Genomic DNA, 24,001 nt, shown 5'->3' with positions numbered 1-24,001 from the left:
TTTGCAGAGTTCTTCATGTTAGCAAATACAGATTTAAAAATAAAGCTTTAGTTGGGATCAGCAGAGCTGTCTCTTGGACTGAACAGTAACTACTACATTTGTCAGCCTGAAAAGAACTACTGGAAAGGGTTCTTTAAACTAAAAGAGGAGATTACCATCTGTGTAACCAGAGGTGGCCAGAAATACCTAAATATGTCTCATCTTAAAGCACATCCTCTCCAGATGTTAATTTGCAGCAGGGATGTGTGTTCCAGCATCTGCCAGTCACGCTTTATAATGTGGTTCTCCATATCCAGCAAAACCATATTTTTTTTGTGTGTGATTTTTCTCTACAAAACGCCACAGGGCAGAAGACCCTCCCCCAAAATAGAAATCTGTTGCTAAAAGCACTTATCCATATGTTACTCACAGGAACACAGGTGACTGCGGGCAGTACAGACGTGTGTCTGTACGGGAAGGGGGGTGTCCGTGCGCATTCCTCCTAGGCAGGGGCAGTGGGAGGCTAGCTGGGACAGCAGCAGCTTGGTCTTGCTCCAGTGGGTTGTCCGGTGATTCCTGCTTCCCCTAAGGCTGCCTCTCATTAGCATGAATCGGGGGCAGGGCATAAAAGACTCAAGTTCGTTTTGAGTCTGGAAAAACTACTTCAAAATGACAACGAAAGTGTTCTGGCTCCTCTGCTTTGTCATGAGATCATCTTCCAGCTCAGCGGCCGGTAAGTCTGTCCACGATTGAATCAGGGCTGGGGCACGTTTGCCTTTGGTGTCAGGGGAAGCTCAACGTATTGCTACAGATTCTTGCCTGAGAAGCCCTCTTCAGCTGTACGCTTTTCAGCAAGGGGTAGCAGTAGGCACATAAGGGCTCAAGAAAGAAACATTCCGACATGTTTATGGGATGGGAATGTAAATTGCAATATTGGACTTGTCAGCATTTGAAAGAATTAAGAGCACCTGTCAAAAGCAGCCAGTTTGCTGGTGCTAGCCATCATTCAGCAATTGGTTTGACTTGATTCTGCATCTGGGATTTTTTTATTTGTATGTGACCTTTTCCTTTTAGTCTTCTTCCTCTCACCTGTAAACTTCAGATTTCTAATCTATTTCAACATGCTCAGTGCTGTCATGTGTGCCTGCAGCAAGCTGTTCTAAAAAGATTTTTTTTTTTTTTTTTAGTACCTCATTGACAGAGCAGAAATAAGATACACATCTGTTCCATTGGGAAGGAGCTGATTATGTTGCAGTTGTATTTCTTAGGTTGCAAGAGGCAAACAGGAATATGCTGCTATAGGGGAATGACCCTCAAGGTCCTGAACAGATTGAGTAGAGAAAAAATGAACTGTTTCTTGTTATGATCCCTGACTGAGAAGGCATGATAAACTGACAGAAAAGTATACTTATGAATAGCTAAGTCCAAAACACCTGTTCAGAGTTCACAGCTTCGCATTGAAACATCTCCAAAACACCCTTGCCTATTGCTTTCTTTAGCTTGGACTTCTTCCACCCCATCCTTCATGGACATTCTTTTGACTTTATGTGTGGCCAGCCCAAATATCAGGGAATCTTTCCCATGACAGCAGCTGGTGAGAGCAAAGGGGAAGAATTGGCAAGGTCAGCAGTTGAGTCAGTTACAGAAGATAAACCAGGACGTTGTTCATCTGTGTATGTCAAATATCTCTTTTCACATGAGGAGTTAGGATCAGCCTCCTACACGATGCTAACCACAGGCAGTGGACACCCAGACAGCGGCTGCGTGTGGGTGAACTGTTTTAAAACTGTGCTGGCTAGCTAAAGGCATGCAGTGAAGCACTAAAGTAAAAGAAAAATGAACTGCAAGAGGAAATTTCTCTCTTCCCAGGCTAAACAGAAAGTCATTTTGCTTTGTGAGGTCCAAGTGATTAAGGTGAAGGTATAAACCAAGGCCTAGGTGACTGTCCAGTTTGTGTGAATGATGTCATTAAGCCTTTCCCTTTCTCACTAGATTCCCAGACACTTCCTCTCTTTCTCAACCCTTGTCCTCTCAACTTAAGAAAAGCCTTGAAATAATTGTTCCTCAGCAGCAACAGCCCAGCGACCAGATACGGTACTGCTACTGTACAACTCTGTAGTGCAAAGCCAGAGATCCAAAACTGTGGATAAAAATCTTTCCAGTAGCATTCAAAGCCCAAAGCGGCCGAAGAGTCCAGATGACATTGTCAATAAGGCATCCCATGGATGGGAAAACCAAAACGCTCTGTTGTCACGATCTTTTAAACAAGCATCCCAAATGGCAATGTGAACCTTGCTTCCTCAGATGCTCCCTGGAGATTCAGGCTTTTGAGAAAAGGGTTTGTTTATAAGTCATGTTTTTAATTTGCAACAATAATAAAGCACAAATGCAAATCTCCTGTGTTTTGCTCACACAGCTGCGCTGTCTGTACAGGGCCTTCCACGTTGGAATACAGAAGAGTGAGGAGCTCTACTATATTGTGTCTGTTAACTGTTTATCAGTTCTACTGTTATTGTTGAAGGCCTCTCTTACGGACTACAGCCTCAAATCCGCCAGGCACTTCCCATTCAGAAGCGCATGGAATAAACAAATCACAACGCTAACTCACCCTCTCCTTTTTTTGTTTGCAGGATCCCTGCCCTACGCTGACAAACCCAGTCGGACTCTCAGCAAAGATGCTTATAGTTCTGCAGACGCTGCACTGGGCCAAGTCAAACTGCCAGCCCGGGGCACCGGCAGCGCCGGAGAGAATCACGCGGAACGCTGGCGTCTGCCTTCCGCCGACCTGCAGCAGCCGAAACCTCCTGAAATCATCTCCCTCTCGTCAGACAAAAAGAAACGCACCCAGCCTTCTCTAGAAAACAGCACAGGGCTGAGGAAGCACCTCTTGCAGTATGGAGGGGCCCTGTCCCTGGAGAGCCTGACCGAAGGGCCTTCTCCTGCCTCCTTTGACTCCAACCATGCAAACAGAAAGCACGCGGATAGATGGCTGGCCGAGGCTTCCAACAGCGTGTCGGCTCACTTCCATCACACAGCACCTTCCTATCAAAAGATGACATCCTTAGTGGGCGTTCGTCCTTTTCCAGACTTTGGAGCAGTGGAGTCAGATGATCCCAACGCTCTGAATCACTTCAACCGACCAGGCAAGATGATCCCCTATAAACATACTGATCCTTTGAAGAAGATCATCAAACCCTCCTGGCTCACCAACCGTCAGCCGTCCAGCTTGCCGTACCAAGTCAGCGCGCTGGAGAAAGGTAAGGGGACAGACTGCTCTGGCAAGGGATATCGTGAACATTCCGAAGGCTGGGTGGCCTAGTTGGGATGAAATATCCCAAAAGGGCCTGTTGCTGTCCCTCAGCCTATGTGCCTGTTCTAGATGGTGATAAGGAGAAGGTGTGTCTGACCGAGTGCAGGAAGGAGAGAGACGAAGTGGAGGCCTACTGCATGAGTGAATTCGGTAAGTCATGTCCTCCATGGACCACACAGACAAGGCAGAGACCCTCTTTGTTCATCCATTACTGGCATTTCACCTCTGCTTTTAAGATACTGTGTCTTACTGAGTATGTTAAATAACTCCTAAGTACACCGAAAGGACCCATCACAGCTCTTTATAAACGTACTATGACAAACAGCACCAAGACTTACATTACCCTTTCCCTACCTTCGGCTCGTATTGCTCTTTTTTTCTGTTTCTTCCACTTTCTGCTCCTGGGAGGAAGACAGTCTGCTTGCTGCTGGTCAATGGAACTGAAAAGACAAAGTGTTTTAGAACTCTTGAGATTAAACATTGTAGCTGTTACTTACCTCTTACTGTTTAGAGCGAGTTCGTGATTTTAGAGGCTGAAGGTTCAAATGAAAATAAAACGGAGAACCAAACAAAACACACCCCTGTGATCTTCTCTATAGAGGATTCTCCCTGAAGTTCCTTAGAATTCAATGTCTTTAGTCCTCATGTCCAAACTGATGCAGCTAAAGATGGTAAATAGCCTGGCATTTTTGTACTGACTGTTTCAGAGCAAGCGTTTTCTGACCGAGGTCTTGCCTTGCGCTTAGGAAGTTGTGAAACAGATACCAGCTTTTTCTCACAGTATTTTAAGAGATAAGCAAAATACATGCCTAGTGGTAACAGATGTTTCCATTTGCAGAATATAAACACATTAGGAGACATCTGTTTTCTCTAAATGGAGAAGTCAGGAAGTGCTTTCTACAAATGCTATACTCTTTATTTTTCACCCCTCTCATGCATTCCTGTCAAACATAGGCCTTACAGTGACCTGACCTTGGTATTTTGCAGCTTGTACCATTCATCTCTGAAAAAAGCAGGTAGGAAAAAGACAGTCTGAGCAACAGCACATCAGACAAGGTTCCATTGCAGTGATCAGAGGGCACTTTTCATTTCTTTACATTCACAGCACAGATCAAAGAACAAATTATTGAATCACAGTTCTCGCTTGGTGGGGGGGCAGGTGTAACGCCAGTTACAGAAGCCCAGTTTGCCTGATGTGCCTAACACCTTTGTTGTCTTCTGATTCCTGCAGTCAGCTCAGCGCTTGTTGAACCCAGAAATTGGGTGGACAGCATGAAGTGATTGAGCGTACAGCATGGCCTGCTGGGCGCCGTTGCCTCTTGGTATGACAAGGGCCTTTTCTTTCAAAAGCTGAAGCGTTTTATTAGCAGGTTAGCTTTGGACTTCACTGGGAAGTTTTAAATTTAGAATTTTGTTAGGTAAATATGTCCAGTTTTTATATATTGGGATGGAAAACAGTACTAAAATCATCGATTTCTCTTGAAACATTGTATAAAACTCCGTTAGGAAGCATCTCAGATCTGTAAAGCAGAAGGTTAAAACTCAGCAAAATGCTGACCTCCTCAAATGTGCTTATTTGAAGCAACTCTGACTTTCAAGACTGCCCACTACTGAGCCAAAGAACTTCTGCTGATGCTTCCTTTGCAGCATTTTAAATGAGAGCCTTCACATACACCCTGAGTTGCCACCAAGATATGCAATCTGATGCTTGCTTTCCCCCCCCCCACCCCTCCCTTAAACCAGCAGTGAATGGAATTGTTTATAACATGGAAAGACTGGGGAATGGAGTCCACTTGATTACGCTGTTGGTGAACAGCGATGGATTATACAGGATGAGTCGACTGTATATTACCCCTGATGGCTTCTTCTTTCGAGTTCACATTCTAGTTGTGGATACTTCAAACTGCAGTAAACCTTGCCTGGACTTTAAACTCGGTAAGTATTTCCAGCTAAATCCATTCCACTATTCCTCCTGCGTGCAGTGCAATTTTAGTCTGCCCTAGTTTAATAGGCTTATCCTGGGTTGTGATAATTTTGAAAAAAAAAAAAAAAAAAGTAGTATTTATTCTTAAACCGGAGGGCTTTTTCCCTCCCAGTTTCTCTATGTTTTCAGAAGAGAACCAACTGCATGAAGGTCAGGTAGCAGCACAGTCCTGTCTTAACTTTATCCAGTTCCAAAATGATTGTAAGAGTTTTCAGCATTGCCAAAAATATTTAAGCAGGAGCTTAAGCTGATGTCTTTGGAAGTATTCCAGTTTTCCTTCTAAGTGCAAGTTTATCAAATACCAGTATTTCCCCCCAAAAGCTGCTAACTGCAGTACAATACAGTCATCATTTCCAGGCAGGCACAACCCACAAGTCCCGCTGCAGCTCAGGCTGCTGTACTAAGCCACACGTTCCGGATAAATTTCTGCAGGGAACAACTTCACATCTGTTCATAAATCCGCTGCCCTTGGAGCGAGCGCAGGGAACGAGTCCGTGCTTTCTTTGTAGCGCAGAAGCCTCGTTTATTTTGCAGGCAGCAGGTACATTGTGATGGGCCGCATCTACCACAAGAGACGAGAGCTGCCAGCGAACCTGCTGCAGTCCCTGCGAGGCCGCCTGCGGCCCGGCGACGGCTTGCTCAGGAGCAGCAGCAGCTACGTGAAGAGATTCAACAGGAAAAGGGATCGCAGAGTGCAAGCGGCTCACGCGAAGTGCAGATGAGGCTCCAGTAACCTCCGTTCAGGACACGGGCAGCAGCAGGATTCACTCACCGGAATAAACCTGGCCGTGGTTTGGCAACAATGGGAAGTAGTTTCTTCACACTGGTTGCGACAGGACACTTATTTTGTGCTTTAGCAAACACTACCGGAATGTTTTCGCCGGGTACTACGTATATATTGAAGTTTAGCACAAAAGTCGGTCTAAGGAACATTAACTGGTCGTGAATGTGCTCCAGCTATTTCCAGAGCCACAGGTTATTATTGCCTCCCCTGCTGTAACGTACCCCTCATCGCCTGTAGTAGTTGTGAAGTAAAACTCTGCAGGCGTTGTTCTAGGTGCACAAGAAGTAACTGCACTTTCAAACCCGTAACCTTGAGTAAAAGCTACACGATGCCACAGCTTTATCTATAGAGGATGCACAATTCCACCTCAAGCATCACACGCATTTGAATCAAAAGAAACCGACAAAACTAAGTGTCATTTATATTGTTTTGGTATCCTCGAACGCGTTGATGCTACTTTTAGAAATTACATCGTTCTTCAAACAGAGCTGGATTTTCACACGAAGCACACAAAATAGCTGTGTAGTTATTTGATATATGAATACATTAACTGAAAGCAAACCACGTAACTGCACAACACAAACGCCCAATTAGGCTTACAAATAACAGCACGAGTTCATGCCAAGGAATGCAAAATAAGCGTGCGATCGCATGCACCGCTTGTATGCCTGGTTGCACTGTCAGCTCCTTGAAAGTTCAGTCCTAGGACTGTGCTCTGAATGTCACCTGCCCAGGAGAAACATCACCAAGTTTGTATTTGCACATCAGTAAAGTTACTTTTTCAATCAAAGACAACAATCTTTTAGTACCTTTAATGTCATGGGATGCAAGAACCTATGAAACCTCTGCAGAGGGGATCTTAACATGGGCTGTTCCAAGAGTCAGTATTCACAAATATTTAAGTCTTTAAAATAAACTAATAAAACATTCATGGGGTTCTGGAAGATGCAAAGAGATTATGGAATGATATTAAACGAGAGCATCTTGTCATTTGACAAGTCAGATGGGGATTTTAAGATAAATATTTATATATTAAAAATGGGCAAATGCAGTCTAGCTTAAAATAATAATAATAATAAAAAATATATATACAGTGATACATATGATGTGACTTGGAACAGGAAGCAGTGGCTTCTGTAAGCATTTTCTGTTTCGAAGCAGAAGTAGTCCTAACACAGCTCTACTTCTCATACACGCCTGCAGCCTGAGTGGGTGTCACTGAAAAGGTGCTGGGCAGAGCTGGGCAGTAAGTCACCCTGTGTGAAGTATTTCTTGATATGGAATAGGAGCCAAATACCACAAGCAAACATCACTTATTTTGGGACCCAGAAGGCTGTTACTACAGGACAGAAATTTACTCATAGCTTGTGCCTACCTAAAAAAATACTGTCTCACTTCTGTTATGTGAAAAATTTCACACAGAGTGCATCATATATAGATGGAATTTTCCTGAGAGACTGTGAGGGGGCTTTTGATTTGGCAGAATGACCGTTCCTGGCAATGAATCAAAGCACTGGAGTGGACTGGGAGGGACAGGAGTAGGAAGGAGGAAGGTTTACATGTGCATCTCAAGTTTCTTTGTTTCTATTTTCAGCTTCAGTCCAGGGACTAACCAGCAAGTCCTACAGTCATCCATTTGCCCAGAACAGCAATTAAGCACCCTTCCCTGCCCCCAAGACATTACAGTAATCTAAACCAGGCAAAGCGTGGGTAGAAAAATAACATCCATGGCTACATCTCATTTTGATTGTCTCTCGGAAGAGATAAATAACAGTACACCAGTGCTAGCAACAGCCCAAGCCCAAGTAAAATGCCAATAACGGACACAGGACGCCTGCACAGCGCTCTCCGAGACAGCTATGGCTCTAGGAGCAAGCCTGAAGAGCGATTTAGGCTGTGTTCCCTTTTTGTTTTACAAAGTCCTCTTACCTTTCCCTTCTTGCTTGGAAGGTCACTCCTTAAAATGTTATTTTAACAGCTGAGCAACAAGCCACTGTATTTCACAGCCCGACTGAAATACAGCTGGAGCAGGAGCGAAACGACTGTTGTTACTTTCTGCCAGGCTTATCACGTGCTTACTAATGTAATGAAGAAAAAAAAAATCCCAAGATCAAGCGGATCTCCACAATCTTGCACTCGCTATTACAAAAACCTCACAGCATTAACCACACTTACATGCAATAGCTGTCACGGTAATTTTGATACCTTACAGTTAAATCATTTTTTCCCCAGCAGGATAAGCATGAAAATTCTCCAGCCAATACACAGAAATAAAGGAGTGCAGGAATATTGTTGTTTTCCTGTCTTCTTTCCAGGGGTTTACTCAAGGCTTTTCGGTAAGCCCAACTTTTTATTCTACTTTAAATACCTACTAACCGTTGCATGAACTAAATCTAGACCAAGGATAACTGCTAAAAGTTTGAGAAGACAGAGAGAAAAATCAAACTGGTATTGCTCACATTATCAAGATCTGTTTTACAATATATGACCATTCCGAAACAAATGTTGCAGTAATTTATAAAAATACAAAGAGGAGGATGACTGAACAGAGATCACAAATCTTAGGAACTTGCCATGCTTTTAAGGAAGGTGGGCATTCATTACAGGAGTGATATATTTCCAGTAACGCCATTTAACTGTAAAAGAACACCACTACTAAACCAAGAAAAGTACCTCAAACTACTCAATGGCAACTGAAAACACTAAAAAAAGGCTTTCAGCACGATTAAATTGTATGTACGATTATTTCCCTAATCAGCCTGATTCGCTGGCAACAGTACATATTCTAGCAAAGCCAGGAACTATACACGAAAACATTATCAAATGTTTCATTAGAAACACCACAAATCAATGTCAAACACATTACTTTATTTGTCTGGGATGATGTGTCCTATAAGGTACAAAAAAGTACTCTTCAGTTTGCCACAATTTGTTAAAAACATAGCAACCTATTGCCTACAGGTAGGAAAGTTTTAAATGACGTCATATATATATTTATATATGAATAAATAGTACAGAAATACTGTGAAGTTTTGATGAGATGCAGGATATGTTCAAATGCCGTTAAAAGCTGAGATTTTTCCTTTTTGCATTAAAAACACAATGCATACAATATGCAGCATTTTTTTTAAACGTCAAAGGACAACAAAACCTAAGTGCAACTACTCTTCTTTAACTTTAAGAAGCATAAATGGATTATTGTTTTCACACTGAACAATTATTTTTCATTTTCACATATAGGTTAAATGACAACATTTGTATGTACAAAAACCCCACGGTTTTTATTAGATAAAATTATCCCAGAAGAACCTGTACACCTGAGCCTGTACGTGTAAGAAAGTGTGGTCAGTAGCAACATCTTTTTAAGAAAAATAACAGGAGAGGTTCTTGCATAGCAAGGTGTGAGGTTAGACCCAAAAGGAGCTTATCCATAAATCAGGTAAATCCCAGATGACTGCAGAACAGAAGTTACGGGTGAATTAGTGCCAAAGCTAGTCAAATGTCGAAGAGCCACGGACGAACCACAGCTGACGAGCTACAGACAGGGAAGATGAGCAAGTCAGTTACACGGGCAAAGTTACAACAGGAAAGTGAGAGATGGGAAAGAAACAGCAACATCATCTGCGATTTGCGTCCGGTCGTGACATCAGCGTATCCCTCACAGCAGCACTCCTCACACGGGAAGCAGCGAAGCAGTCCAGAACGCCTTTCGAAGGTGTCATGACACTGGGCACTTTACATTCCCAGAGCTTGGCAAAGTATCACTTAATTCAGCGGTGGGCAGTGACATTTCACAAAATGCTTCCTACTATGTCATCTGTTACAGTAATTTTGGCACCACTGTATAAATGTTATAAAAGGAGAACAGCTGCTTGAGAATGAAACGTAGTAAACGCTCCCTTTGGAGCAAAATAAAGTCAGATCTCCCTGGCCGCTTCCCTCCCCTGTTACTTGAAATATCCGAACGGATCCCCAAAGTGTTACAAACGTATTAGCGCGCACTCAAAGACACCTACATCTGTGGGGAGAACAATTATCTCCATTTATTTTGTTTCATATACATCCATATTTTGAATTTTAATACAAAAGAAAAAAATTAGAATCTGACAAATGTTTACAAACAAGATACCTTCAAATAGATTTTACTCATTTCAGTCTGGTGCAGAGTAAATGACAAATTGTACTGTTATATTCAAGGCAACAGAGTCTGTAGTCCATGACCGCTTAGCCCAACTTTTATGCAAGCTTAATTGTTTTTATCTACCATGAATGATAAACTCATTGTTGATTCCCAGTTCTGTGTGTGTGCACATGTGTACATAGCAGCTCCTTTCATAGAAAGAAAAGACATCTAGAGGTCTTCTTGTACTTTTACCTACAGGAATCATGTTAAGATACAGAATGGATTACATGTAACCGGGGCTGGATTTTATAAGAAAAAATAATTAGCTGACAAATGAGGGCAGCAATAAAAAAGCGTCTTTTTTGCAACAATAAATAAATACAGTCAAAGTTTTCTGTGTGGACTTTAAACCAGCTTCTTCACTGAAGAACAGACGTGGCATTTCCATGGAGTTAAACGTGACCCCATTTACTGTATCTTTTGTCTTGCTCTCTTTCTCTCTCTCCTTCAACAAAACAAAGTTTTCCTGCTTCTGCCACAATAGTACAACAATTTGATCTTGACAAGGAAGTGGTGCTGCTGATTTTTATTTCTTTGTCCTTTGGACAAAATAAGCCAAGAATTATAATTTGACTGTCGTGACCAATAAAAACGCAGTTTACATTGAGTCTTGTCAGGATAACCTGACTAAAAACATCTGGCTTCTTAATTAAAAACTTTCAGACAACCAGATTCTTGCTCGTGTGTTAGGTTAACACGCTGAACTCTAAGAAGCTGTAGACTGCAGTTTGTTGTTATGGGACCTGCAGAGTACAGAAGAAAGTGAAGAATTAAGCACCCTTCATTTTGGAGAACGCATTCCCTGCAAGGTCTTGCTAAGGGTAAACCACAACGAGGGAATTACCACCATGTTGCTTCCATTTATTCCCCCCCCCCCCTTCAGAAAAAAAGAACACTTGAAATAGTTCTCTCTGAATTTTCTCCTACAGTATGCAAATATTTCAGTACTTGTAAAATGCAGTGTGTCACTGGAATATTCTAAAATGCCTGAAATCAGTTTTACTCTCATATTTACATCATAGTAGTTCATCAAAAGGAAAGCAAAAGGATTTTTTAATTGTGAATATTTATAATAAGGTATACTTTGCTTAAATTTATTCAAGAAGTCTTTGGATTAACTTAATAAAAAAAACTGAACAGGCATGTTAAAAATCACATTTTTGCTAATCAGAGTTCAGCAAAACTCTTCTTTAACATTCACAGTTTTATTAGCGACTGAAAATTAAACAATAAAATACATGGTTTCCAAGATGAATTTTTCATTTTTCTCAATACAGTATTGGAGGAATGGGACAATTTTTTTGTTAATACAGTTATTTTTACCAGCATGACTGCTGGTAACAAAAACCAAAAACCCAACATGTACTTTTTAGACAAATGATCTGGATTTTTAGGGCAGTTTAATGTCATTGAATTGTACAATAAAAGACAGTGACCCCAACATCCAGTTCTGATTCCAGTTAAAAAGTTCAGACTAAAGATATCATAATCTGCAAGAAAAGAAAGAACATGGATGGTATAAATGAAAAACAGTAACAAATAAGATGCAGCAATGAAATTAGTGTGCGAGCAGTGGATGCTGGATAACCAGCTAAAGCAAGATGACAGAAACATGAGTTGAAAACTAAAAATCATTAATACAGTATGAAATTGGAAAGAAAAATGCTGGACTAATTAATTTATCTCATCCCTTCTTATCAATCCTACTCTCACTGCATACAGAAAATTCGACAGCTTCCACAACAAGGGATGTGAGGTGAAGCTTTCAATCTAGTTAATTCCAACTGGATATAATCTTGCATTAATGTCTTAGACCAGCAGTCTGTTACAGTTTTGACTGCTACAGTCAGATGGTCAAAGTCAGCTACTAAACATACACAATTTCTTAGCAATGCTAAAGGCATCCAATATTTGTAACTCAGTTACAGTTGGCTTACGCTGGAATACAGCAGTGATCCAGGAGAAACCTGTACGCTCCGTTAGTGCTTTGAGTAAGCTCATTTAGGAACAGCTGTAGAAAATACCACACTGTAATTTGACTAGTGCCACGCAACTCCCGTACACGTGCTACTAGACAGAACAGGCAAGTGGGAGAAAAATTTGTAGTAGAGTTGCATATTCTTTTTCAGAAATGTCTACATTAGGGAGATACTCGACATCGACCCTTCTACAGACGAACATTAAAAAGAAAGTTTAATTTTAAAGAGTAAATTTTGAATTGTGTTTAGTTTTCCATATCCTACTTTAAACCTTACTTCTTCCCTCTGTTTCAAATATAGTAAGTCACAAAAAGGTGATAGAAGTAGTAAAAACTCAAGTATTTTAATTTCTTGCATCAGATTATAAGCTTCACAGAAGGACTGTCTCTTTTTTGCATCTGAAAAGTATTTATTGCACAGTAGAATGTTATTGAACTCAGAACACAGGATCTGTCCTAAGCAGAAATTATTAAGTTTTCTCCAGCAATAACTTAAAAGTGTCATTCAAATTTTCTACATTTATGATACTGCCCAAATTCGCATCTAACAACTCATTTGAAACAAACATTAGAAAGTAACTCCTACAAAATAATATTTAAGCCTTAATTTTGACAGAAAATGACAACTGGCTATTATAGAACATGTTTTGCTTTTTTTTTCTTTAAAGAAAAGCAGTTGCACAGGAAAGTGCATAGAAAGGCAAATCCTTGTATGAACGCGAGGTGAGCTTATAAAGCATTAAGGAGATTTTGAGGACAACAGAACATCTACAATTAGGAACACTTTAGCTTACCTGCTTGCCTTAAATCCTTTTAGTTTCTGTACAAAGAATGATTCAAGAACTTCTGCACATTGGTAAAAAGGGGAGTCGCTTGGATTGTAGTAACGACAGTTATCAAAAATTTTGGTCATATCTGCCACAAACTCCGTGACCTTTTTGTAGTAACGTTTCAGTATTCTTTCTTCCATGGTGGCAAGGTCTTTAAAGAAACCAAAGATTATTAAAATGAGACATTTTCATCTCCAGCAGAAGTTCACATTGTCAGACTGTGGGAAACAAGGCCTATCTAGATTAGTTGCTTTTCCAGGAATGCTGGTTGTGAGGTGGTGACACCCGGAGGTCTCCTTTAGAATAAACACTTATGCATAAGTAATGGTGAGCGCAGCTAAATTAAAATGCAAGTATCAAAATGACAGGAAAACTTGTGTCTTTGCAGGAAGCTATTTGCTTTTTCTGAATAAATTAAAGGGAAAAAAAGGCAGACAATTTGGATTCAGGTACTTGTACTTTATTTTCTCTACAGCCCTCTCGGAGACCCAGAGTCATACGTGTACATGTGACAGCTATCTAAAACCTTCTGATCATTTTTAATTTGAAGTCATGACTTGCTTTGAAAGGATCATCAGTTTTCACTGGCGTACGCACAGTACCACATGGAACAGATGAAAAAGATGAGCTGGCAATGTGCGCTTGCAGCACAGAAAGCTGACTGTATCCTGGGCTGCATCAAAATAAGCGTGGCCAGCAGGTCAAGGGAGGTGATTCTGCCCCTCTACTCTGCTCTTGTGGGACCCCACCTGGAGTACTGCGTTCAGCTCTGGAGTCCCCAACACAAGAAGAACATCGACCTGTTGGAACCGGTCCAGGGGAGGCCACAAAGATGATGAGAGGGCTGGAGCACCTCTGCTATGGAGACAGGCTGAGAGAGCTGGGGTTGTCCAGCCTGGAGAAGGCTCCAGGTAGACCTTCTAGCAGCCTTCTAGTACCTACAGGGGCTACAAGAAAGCTGGAGAGGGGCTTTTTGCAAAGGTGTGTAGTGACAGGACAAGGGGGAATGGCTTTAAATGGAAAGAGGAGAGATTTAGATTAGATCTAAGGAAGAAATTCTTCACCATAAGGGTGGTGAGGCACTGGGACAAGTTGTCCACAGTTGCGGACACCCCATGTCTGGAAGCGTTCAAGGCCAGGCTGGATGAGGCTTTGACCAACCTGGTCTAGTGGAAGGTGTCCCTGCCCATAGCAGGGGGGTTGGAACTAGATGATCTTTGAGGTCCCTTCCAACCCAAACCATTCCATGACTCTCAAATTTCAAGTGCAGAATCATGCAAAATGCTTGTGCTCTGGTTCTTACTGACCAGATACATTAATGAGACCTTAATGGTGAAGTAACCAGTAATTGTCCTATTTTAATGCAAATGTAAATTACAAAGAGTGAAAGGAATGAGAACTACCAATTATAAATATAGCTGCCTAAATGCAAGGTGGCACTTTTAGCTGGAACAACAATGACCTGCCCTGGGAAAATGCCCTTAAAGTGCTTCCTTTGAAATGCCAGTGATGCCAGAATGTGTGAAAACAAATGTAGATGGGGCTGGATTACCTAGTGCATTTTACATATATTTACTTTTACACTTACAAGTCTATTTTCCTGCTAGCTTAGCCAGGAAGGGCTAAATGCACTTTTGTTTACTTCATTCAATCATCATATGCTTAATTATATTATTATTTGAGCTTTCCTTATAAACTTTAACCCATCAATTATGGAATAGTTGTTTAGCGTTTTCGTAACAGCGCAATCCAAAACTTTGGAACAGAAAAGGGCACAAATTCTAAGCAAAATATTATTTACAGTTAATTAATCTGCTATTCAACAACTCAAATCAAATCACTCATGCTATTGCTCAGAAACACTTACCCATTGGTTCTTTAATAACACCATAATAATCTGGTGCATCATTAGGGTCTACTGGTTCTAAGAATGGCCATGCCATCTTATGAGCCTGTCAGGAAAACAAGATATAATTACAAAAAAAAATTAAGTTATATTACCACTATTAGCTAAAAATTTTCATTACACTTTTATCTGTTGGGCTCTAGAGTTAAATTCAAGGAAGAGATGCCGCATTGTATGAAAAGCTAACTATTTCTCATCTGACAACTGGGTAAAGTTTTAAAGCTCAACGTCAATAACTGAGTAGTTGGTCTTCAAAACAGGAAACTGAAATTCAGACATAACAGGATATGGAGTTAAAGAGGCTGCACAGAGAAGTATGTCATGAATTTACTGAGTGCTTTGCACTTCACATCTAGAAATGGGCCACTGTCTTCACTGTCAAGTAGTCTGAACTTAATTTGTTTTCATAAGTGTCTGTAAAACGTAGAACAATGCAAAATATTACTCTGAGGATTTCTGTTACCATACAATTATTTTATCAAAATTCTCAAAAATTCTTTACAGTTAGAGCAGAAACTACATTTGGGAGTGACAGATAAACCAGAAATATACTGGTTAACAGACTGTGATGTAATATTTATTATCAGGATGCCACCATTTACATGCTGGTAACGACTTTCTGTGAGAACACTACTGAAATTACTAACTCTGAGATTAAGGTACAGAAGCATAGACCAGAAACTAATCTGAGAAAAGAATGTTGCATCTTCCACTTCCTGTGCAGTTGTTCAAATACCAAAAGGCAGCCTAAGTAAACCTGCTTCCTTTAAGAGCCTTCCATTGAAGAGACTGTTTAGTTTCATTACGTCAGAAGCAGTGATATCCTAATTATTGTAAATATTCCTCAGCATAACAATGCCAATCAAGTTTGCAGCTGATAAAGTAGCATTTCTCACAAAACAAACCCCAACAAAAACCACAAAAAAACCCCACAAAAAACAGCTTTGCTATTTCCTTTTAAAAAAGTCTCAACAATAGACAGAGAAATCAAAACTTACTCCAAGACTCACTACTATGCCCTACACAGTAAAAAAGCACTCCACTTTGCTGCAGTCCTTAATCTCACCTGTAAGGAACGTAGTACTCTTCTTAAACCTTCATAATCTTTATCAGTTAGTGGACTGAGTACAGTCATGGCATCTTCTGTGGACTGACATTGTGGACACACATATTCATCAATGAGATCTGCCTCACTTTGTAAAATGCCAACACAGCGCCCGTGATACCAGTTCTGACATCGGTCGCAGCCAATGTAAAATCTGCAAGATCCAAAAAAATGTTAGTGCCTTGATCTATTTAATTTAAAAGTTACATTTAAATACACAAACCTGCAATCCCCTGCACACATGCAGATACTTGGCATGATTAAAAACAAGAGTAACGTGATATTTCAGACTGATAAATTGTAATTATGCTATTCAAACTGCTTTTGTATTTATAAACAGGCTAAATTACAGAACATTTCAAAAATAGTTCCTAAATCTTATACTAGACACTTTCAAGCAATCAAGATTTCAAAAATCATTCCTCTGCTTCAGAGTGGAAAGGAACAATATAATGCCAGAAGTCTCACCCAACCAGTATTCCAAAACAATTCAAGATACATTTTGTGCAAACTGGACTACAGCTAGGGCTGTTGTTTCACTCGGTACAAACATTTTTCATATGGAAGCTTCAGTCTTGTAGTTGAACACAGAAGGGGTATTCTATGACACAAAGCCTTATAGTAAAAGATACCAACCATATACCCCCATACTAAAATTATGCTTTCTATCCAGATCAGACTAAAGCACAAAAAAAATCCACTAAATACTATGTTTGTCTTTTAATCTTTCTAATTCTCCCTTGTTAAAAAAGGAAAAAAAAAAAAATCCCAATTTAAAGTATACAATGTTTTTCAAAAAACCAAACCAACACATTTTGACAACCCTGAAAACGTCACTTTTCCTAAACATTTACTGTATAGAAACATTCAGGAGAGGAAGACAATTACTGAAAAGCAATTTGTATTACGAATGAATACAACATATGCAGAATAGCTTCTTTTTTCTTTGCAAGGAACAGGTAACCACAGTCAGAGCAGTTTGCTACCTAAACATCAAATAAGAGGTTCTGATCAGAACTCACTGCGACTCATCATAAGGTGTTCTGCAGATACAGTACAATTCCTCACTGCTTCCCTCTTGTGCCCGCTTACAATCATTACAGATGTACACATCCATTTTCTTAGCCTCCTTTTCTGTGATGCCAACACATTCTCCATGATACCAGTTAGTACAAAGATCACAGCCAATATAGAACCTAAAAGTATTCACAATGAAAATGACAATGTAATTGTCATTTCAAATGGCATGGCACTTTTCCCTGCATTTCTCTCTGATGCGCTTTTCTTGCTTCAATTTTCTGTCTGTTTCCCTGCTTCCTGAGATTTCTATCCTTACAAACATCTCATGCTGCAGCTACGCTGTCAGTAAGGTCACTTGGGTCAATTTTAAATTGACAGTTCATTAAAATGCACATCAATATGTAACCAGACTTTGACAAAACTGGGCTAAAAACTTATGTCTCCAATGTGTGTGAAAAACTGTAGAAGGCACAAAAAGACAAGGCCAAAGAAAAAGATTTACATTTTCAAAACCGTAGCTTGAAAGCCACTGAAACATTGCCTTAAGATTTGAAAATGTAGGTCTGAGTTAATTTAAAAAACAAAAGCGAAGCGCAAACACCAACTAGGAGTTACAAGTACACTACGAAGAACATGCATACCAGCCGTGTAGAATACATATTGGTATAACATGATATGAAAGAAAATTGAGTGAGGACATGGTTGTCATAATTTTTTGGTTTATTTTATTTTTTTTTTGTCAGGGGGGCAGAGGGGGGCACTAAAAAACATATTAAACTACTCAAAGTTGTGACAAATTAGAACCATTCTTCAAAGAATGATGTCTACTCTCAGACACAGCCATGTGACGGAACCAGATATGGTATGACACAAAGTGAAGGGAACCAGGGACAGAGTCATGTGAATGGACCTTGCACAGAATGATGTGACAAAACTGTAAAATATTATGCAAGGATGTTTGACGTTTTGTGTATGGATATCTCAAAACATACCTATGACTAGTGACAATCAACCAGATGGGCAAAGTTACACATCCATTCTCTGCCTAAGCAAAAGCAAGCTGATTCAGAAGCTCCATCTTGCCACACTTCAGCGACCACTGGCCACCTGCCACGTGCTGCTGTATGAGTTACTGCCAGGAGTTACTCCTGGTTTTGCAGCCTGCAACCAACACTCACCGGACACTACACACTAGCAACAGGACACTGGCTAGCACAGGTGCCACAAAACAAGCATCTTGAACTTCCTGGGCCTCTGCATATCCAGATACTCAGATCCTGCCTTTTCTCTTAATTTTCAGTCAGACAAATCTTTAAATAAAACCCCAAACCATAAAAAAAAAAAAAAAAAAATAAAATCACACAACCCAGCCTTCCATAAAGAACGGACAGACACAGCTCCTTCTGACAACTATCGGCGACGATTCGGCCTGTGTCCTCTTCCCGAGAGGGACTGTGTGTGTTTGCTCCTGGTGATCTGGAAGCACATTTATGTCTAGGTGTAGGTACTAAACCTTGCCACTAGAATGTGGAACAGGTGTCACATGATGCTTTAACAAATAAGTTGGAATCTAAGCAGGAATCTTAGAAGGACACCCTTACTGACCATCCTTGAAAACAATACGAGCAAATCCCTACAACCCTGGAGTATCACAAACGAGAACTGAAAATAAGAGTTGCAATAAAACACGCAACACAGAATGACCTTTGAGAATTTACTACATCCTAAAAAATGCATAGGGTATTCATAATATGCCACAAATTAGCTTTTCAAGCAGCACATCTATCTTTTCTGAGGTAGAAAAGAGACACCAGTACAAAGAGTATCTGATGCCTATATGTATATGAAAACAAAAAAAAAAACCCCACACGTTTACCAGAAAACTTTTAAGACTTGACTAATCCCTTTCCAAATAGGGAAAGGATAATGTAGTTCAACAGTACGGTCAACACTTGTAAGAACGCAAAATTTAGAATTCACAAAAAGCAAAGCAGCAGAATTGAATCATATTGCTAAGAATACTTCTAAGTTATTAACATTTCATTATCTTGAAGTTTTATTCTGTGCATTTAAGCACAGTTCTTGATTCAGGCTACCAAAATTCACTCTATGACCACACTTTCCATTGGCTTACTCAAATGCCCACTGGAGTCAACAGAGGGAGTTAGTCTGCCAACCAAATCTTTTTGCTTGCAGAATTTGTTCATCTCATCTTATTTTTCTGACAGTTCTATTGTTTACCAACAACAGAAGCAGTAATGCACAGACCTTTGCTTGGTATTGCAACAAACCGAGAACTGGGTATCCTCCTAAGTTTACTGGATGACAGAAAGCCTAAGACAACGTTCTTACTTCACGTGAGATGGGTGACATCCCTTAGAATAATGAATTAAATACTAATAATGAATTAAAACCCCAGGGCATCAGAAGTCTGCTATTTCTACAGTGATGACAGCACAGAGAGCAGTCTGATTTCCCACACTGATGTAAGGGTGTAATGGTCAGAGCTACTGAATTACCAAGGTGAAAAACCCTTGAAGACCTCAACTCCGTTACAATAAAATTAAAAAAAAAAAAAAAAAAAAAAAGGCTAGAAGCAATCTCAAGAGATCTTCTAGTCCTGGCCCCTAAATTTAGAACGAAGAACCATTACTGGAGCGAAAGCACTAGTCCACCTCCACGGTTTCTTTCTGTTACCAGCATTTAAACCACCACCAAAGGGCACCAATTAATACTTGTTGCTATTGTCACTTGTTAAGCAGATACACACTTGGAATTGGTCTGAAGTCAAATTTATTTCACAAACATCTCTACACAGCTATCAGATGTTAACCATTACTAACTACTGATGTTAGCCACTTCGAGCTTAAGTAGGAATGTGTAATGTTATTCTCCTGCAATCCACTGAATCTTCCACTCCACCACTTCCTAAATTTCTTCACAGATTTTGTACGCAGCGGAAATATTTTTCCTCATTCACGGTCAGAATTAAACCACAGAGAACTGCAGTTTTCACTTTGGCAAATGCTTACATACACATTTTTTATCAACCCTGGGATGTAAAATGTAACATCATTTCTACCTGAAACATTGTCCAAAGTGAACTGCAGTCCAGTAACTTGGAATCCCCTTTACTGGCTAATGACTTCCAAAAAAAAAGTCATTTACTGGAAGACGGTACCAAAGCTATTTCTAAAGCACATCAGCTACTTGTTCACAAGAAATTGCTCAAACCAAATCGTCACTTGCTTCCGAGGCAGAGGCAAAACGGCAAAAGAAAGAATAACAGAGCGGAGGAAAAAAAAGAAAAAAAAAGAGTATGTGCATGTGAGACAGAAAGGTCATACAATGGAAACATGCAAACAAGTAAAAATATCGATCATGTACATTAACAGTATAAATCAAGCATGTTAACAGTTTTGTAACTGCTAGTGGAAAACAGACTTTATTCTTTATACCTTAGTGATTACTGCAATGACACCTGATGCTCTAGCTCCAGTTCTAGCACTGCCTTGCACTAACAGCTACACACTAAACCTAAAGCTAGGAACACACAGTCAAAGGCCATGGCTTTCACTACTCACTTCGACTCATCGTAAGGCGTTTTACAGATGCAGTAAAGCTTTGTGTCCTTCTTTGTTTCCTTTGAGGTAGTAGAAATCATTTTCTTTTTCTTGGACTTGGAAGCTGATGAATCTTTCTCCTCATCTCGCTTTCTCTTCTGGGAGGATACTGGCATTGGGATGGTCATGGAGGAGGAGGAGGTGGTGACGCTGGCTGCATGTTGCTGTGGTGGTGGTGGTGGTGGCAGTGGTGGTGGCGGTGGTGGTGGTGCAGCAGCTGCAGCTGCGGCTGCCGCGGCTGCAGCTGCAGCAGCAGCTGCCTGGGCTTTTTCTTTTTCTTTCTTAATTTTAGCCAAGTCTTTCTTTAGCTCCTCCTAAAGTACATTAAATTAATAAATAGAGGATATATTAAAGAGTATATTAAATTAATAAATCCAGGATGGGATTAAACTCTAGACATAAATCATCACACTTAGCCAAAAGAAAATAATTGAAGTCATTTAAATATGCAAATGTTTCAATGTGCTTAACCTACAACTCACATAACATTATGGGACAACACTCTTGGCCTACTGTGACCCACTGGCTGTAATTTATCAGAAGCTGTTTCAGGAAACAAGGTAATTTCAGTCCAGATGAAAAACAAGAAGCATAAAAAGGACAAATACTAGCTTCGCAGAGATCCATGCATCCACAACCAGAACTCCTACCTGTATGTTTCCTTAAAACCTCACTGAGCAACCAGATAAATTAAAGATTAACACAGCAATGTTCTCCTCGGCTTAAAATCAAATTAGTCTTTGAGAGTAATCGTCCTTACCTGCACTTCAATTTGTAGATCTTTGTCCAGAAGTGCTCTTTTTTTCAGTATTTCAGCTTTCAGCTGTTCTTTATGCTTGAAAAGCAGAGCTGAGAGCTTAGAAGCATTCTGTTTACTGCGTTTCTGCTCTACACTCTCTTCTCGCTTTCGTTTCTTAGCTGCCTGTTTTTCTTCTTTGTCTATCTTATCCAGAATATATTTCATCACTTGGTTGCACACAATCATTCTGGGGAAGAAATAAAGGAAAAAAGTACATTGTGCTGAGCTGCCTATTTGTCCCTAGTTGAGAATGCAGAATCATTTAATTCTCCAGTCGCTGCAAGCTAAATTATTAAATTTCTTAAGATGTACAAGATAAATTTAGTAACACACAGTACTACACTCATACTTACTAGAACACCACCGGGAGAAATCAAGTCCCTTGTTAGGGTCAGGAGGGCCAGTCCCAATTTCATTTAATTGATCTGAGTACTAATCATTCCTCCCTTTCCCTTATAAATCCCCTAACTTATAAAACCCCTAACAAAGCTTAGACTTTAGTACAACAAGAGACATTTTCACTCAATTCATTTCCACAAACATGTTTGAAAAGCTGGATTTTATTTATTCTCATGTTTCACTCAATTCATTTCGACAAACATGTTTGAAAAGGTGGATTTTATTTATTCTGATGTAGGATGAAAGCAAGTTGGAAGCCTGTAACTTCTTCTAGAACATACATTTCCAACCTCCAGTGACCACTAAATATTTAGTAAGTAATATTATAATAGTAAGCTTTTGTGTTTTGGCACAAGGACTGACAAGTATTTTTCAGTGTATAGAACTCGCTATAAAACAGCTCCCAATTCTTCACTAATAACAACTCAAGATTAATTTTTCATGTGCTTGTTGTACACTCAACTATAAATCTCTTTTCCTATTCACTTGTTCTGCAATTTTCATTTATTTTGCTTTATATTTAAATTAGAAAATGAACATATTTTAGTTCTTCTGAATTAATTTTTCCTTTCCTGTTCTATTTCAAACTCACTAGAAAATGAAGAGCTGCTTGTTGCCAGAGTGACCACGAAAAATAACTCCCATTGACACATGAGCTGAAAGCAAACAACAAAATAGCAATGGCTGGGTCAAGTACCTGCTGCCAACTCTGTAGTCTTCAGCTCAGACATACTGTCTTTTGATACACATCTGTATTTTGATGACAGAAGTAATACGCTAGCTGTTTTTTGGGACCATACAATTTTGTTTACTTTCCTCTTTTTATCTGCACACTGTATCTACTTGGTTTACTAGTTTAATTGAAGCAACTGCATGAGTGAGCAGTCAAAATAACCCAATACAAATGTCAAACGCTCCAAATTTGTGTTTAGCAGCTTCAAGCATAAAATCTAGTTTGTTGAATAGCACTATCTGCCGACCCTTCAATTCCTTCTGTAGAGTGAGATGTACAGTGGACAAGAATGGAAATAAACTGCCCTGATAAAGAACAAACAAAACCCACGCTTTTCTGCAACATTAACTCTCCATTCTGTGCTCGTTTAAGGATGGTTTTTACCTTAAAATTGTGGCCAGCTTCAAACACATGTAATACAACATTTCACTTTAAAAGCATATAATCAAAATAAAATTGAGAATATATAGGATTTGTTACTTAACTTTAAGAACATCATTATGAAGGTTACTTTTGAATGTTACTTTTACCATTTTTCAAATAGAAAAATTTCTTTATGCAGGTTTTTACAAACAAGAGTTTTATTATACCACCATTAAAGAATATTATAAACTTAAACCTTCACATCTAAAGATGCGCTATGATGCATATTCACCTCTGATTTTCTTCCCTCTCAGCTGGAGTCAATGTCTTCTTCTGTTTCAAGTGTTCTATGACAGCATTCTGTTTCATAACCACCTGCAGGATGACACAGAATCCAAAGTAAAACATGAAAACTTTAGCCAGTATTTCATCATATTACTGGGAGAACCAGGACATTTCCTATGTTAAAGAAAACTTGAAGTGTTATTTATTTCACCAAGTGACAAAATAAAACTGATTTTATCAGGGGGGCAGTACTCATTCAAAGCAACTATTGGAAAATGAATTGCAAATTAACACCACCTTAACCCCTCACATAGAGTAGGATATTTTGCTTATGTTGACTTTAAGCCTAGGGACTAAATGTAAATTGACAGTATTTCCTCAGTGACTGGTTGTTTTGTTTTAAAAAATGGTAAAAGCCTATTTTAAAAATATATATATATTTTTTTTTATAGCCTCGCAGCCATCCAACAGCATTACATTTCAGATACCTCTTTGAAACCTCAGTTCCCTATAGCAGGCAATGAAAGTACTGTACATGTGTTCTGAACATCAGCTCTCCTACCTATACCCTATCTTCCCTGAACTGAGAATTAAGATATATTGTCCCAGCAGCTAGTGGTAAGTTGAATCCAGGTGCCAGAAAAGTGCAAACATGGTACAATTGACTTGACGTGCTGAATTAACTTAGAATGTTTAATTAAATTGCCAAAAGCAATTGTG

At 39.7% G+C, this 24,001-nt stretch overlaps 2 protein-coding genes across 6 annotated transcripts in view; one reads left to right on the top strand and one right to left on the bottom strand.

Moving 5' to 3' along the window:
• The first annotated feature begins 648 nt into the window (after nt 1-648).
• Nucleotides 649-6,586, top strand: C20H17orf58 (chromosome 20 C17orf58 homolog). The gene is made up of 5 exons (XM_009988149.2): nt 649-712; nt 2,610-3,236; nt 3,359-3,439; nt 5,033-5,224; nt 5,808-6,586. The coding sequence occupies exons 1-5, from the start codon at nt 649-651 to the stop codon at nt 5,993-5,995; spliced, it is 1,152 nt and encodes a 383-aa protein (XP_009986451.2). The 3' UTR covers nt 5,996-6,586.
• Nucleotides 6,587-10,078: 3,492 nt separating this feature from the next.
• Nucleotides 10,079-24,001, bottom strand: part of BPTF (bromodomain PHD finger transcription factor) — a 56,982-nt gene continuing 43,059 nt past the window's right edge. For all 5 annotated transcript variants that reach the window (XM_086624229.1, XM_086624230.1, XM_086624233.1 and 2 more), the window contains exons 25-32: nt 23,289-23,371; nt 21,463-21,688; nt 20,664-21,016; nt 17,082-17,255; nt 16,021-16,213; nt 14,916-15,000; nt 13,013-13,199; nt 10,079-10,983 (exon numbers count right to left, since the gene is read on the bottom strand). In XM_086624229.1, the coding sequence (XP_086480355.1) occupies nt 10,947-10,983; nt 13,013-13,199; nt 14,916-15,000; nt 16,021-16,213; nt 17,082-17,255; nt 20,664-21,016; nt 21,463-21,688; nt 23,289-23,371 (1,338 nt within the window). In that variant the 3' untranslated portion in view covers nt 10,079-10,946. The remainder of the gene's footprint in view (nt 10,984-13,012; nt 13,200-14,915; nt 15,001-16,020; nt 16,214-17,081; nt 17,256-20,663; nt 21,017-21,462; nt 21,689-23,288; nt 23,372-24,001) is intronic.

This window comes from Tauraco erythrolophus, chromosome 20 (genome assembly GCF_009769465.1).
Source record: "Tauraco erythrolophus isolate bTauEry1 chromosome 20, bTauEry1.pri, whole genome shotgun sequence".
Lineage (NCBI taxonomy): Eukaryota > Metazoa > Chordata > Aves > Musophagiformes > Musophagidae > Tauraco > Tauraco erythrolophus.
This window is presented reverse-complemented; position numbering and strand designations above follow the sequence as displayed.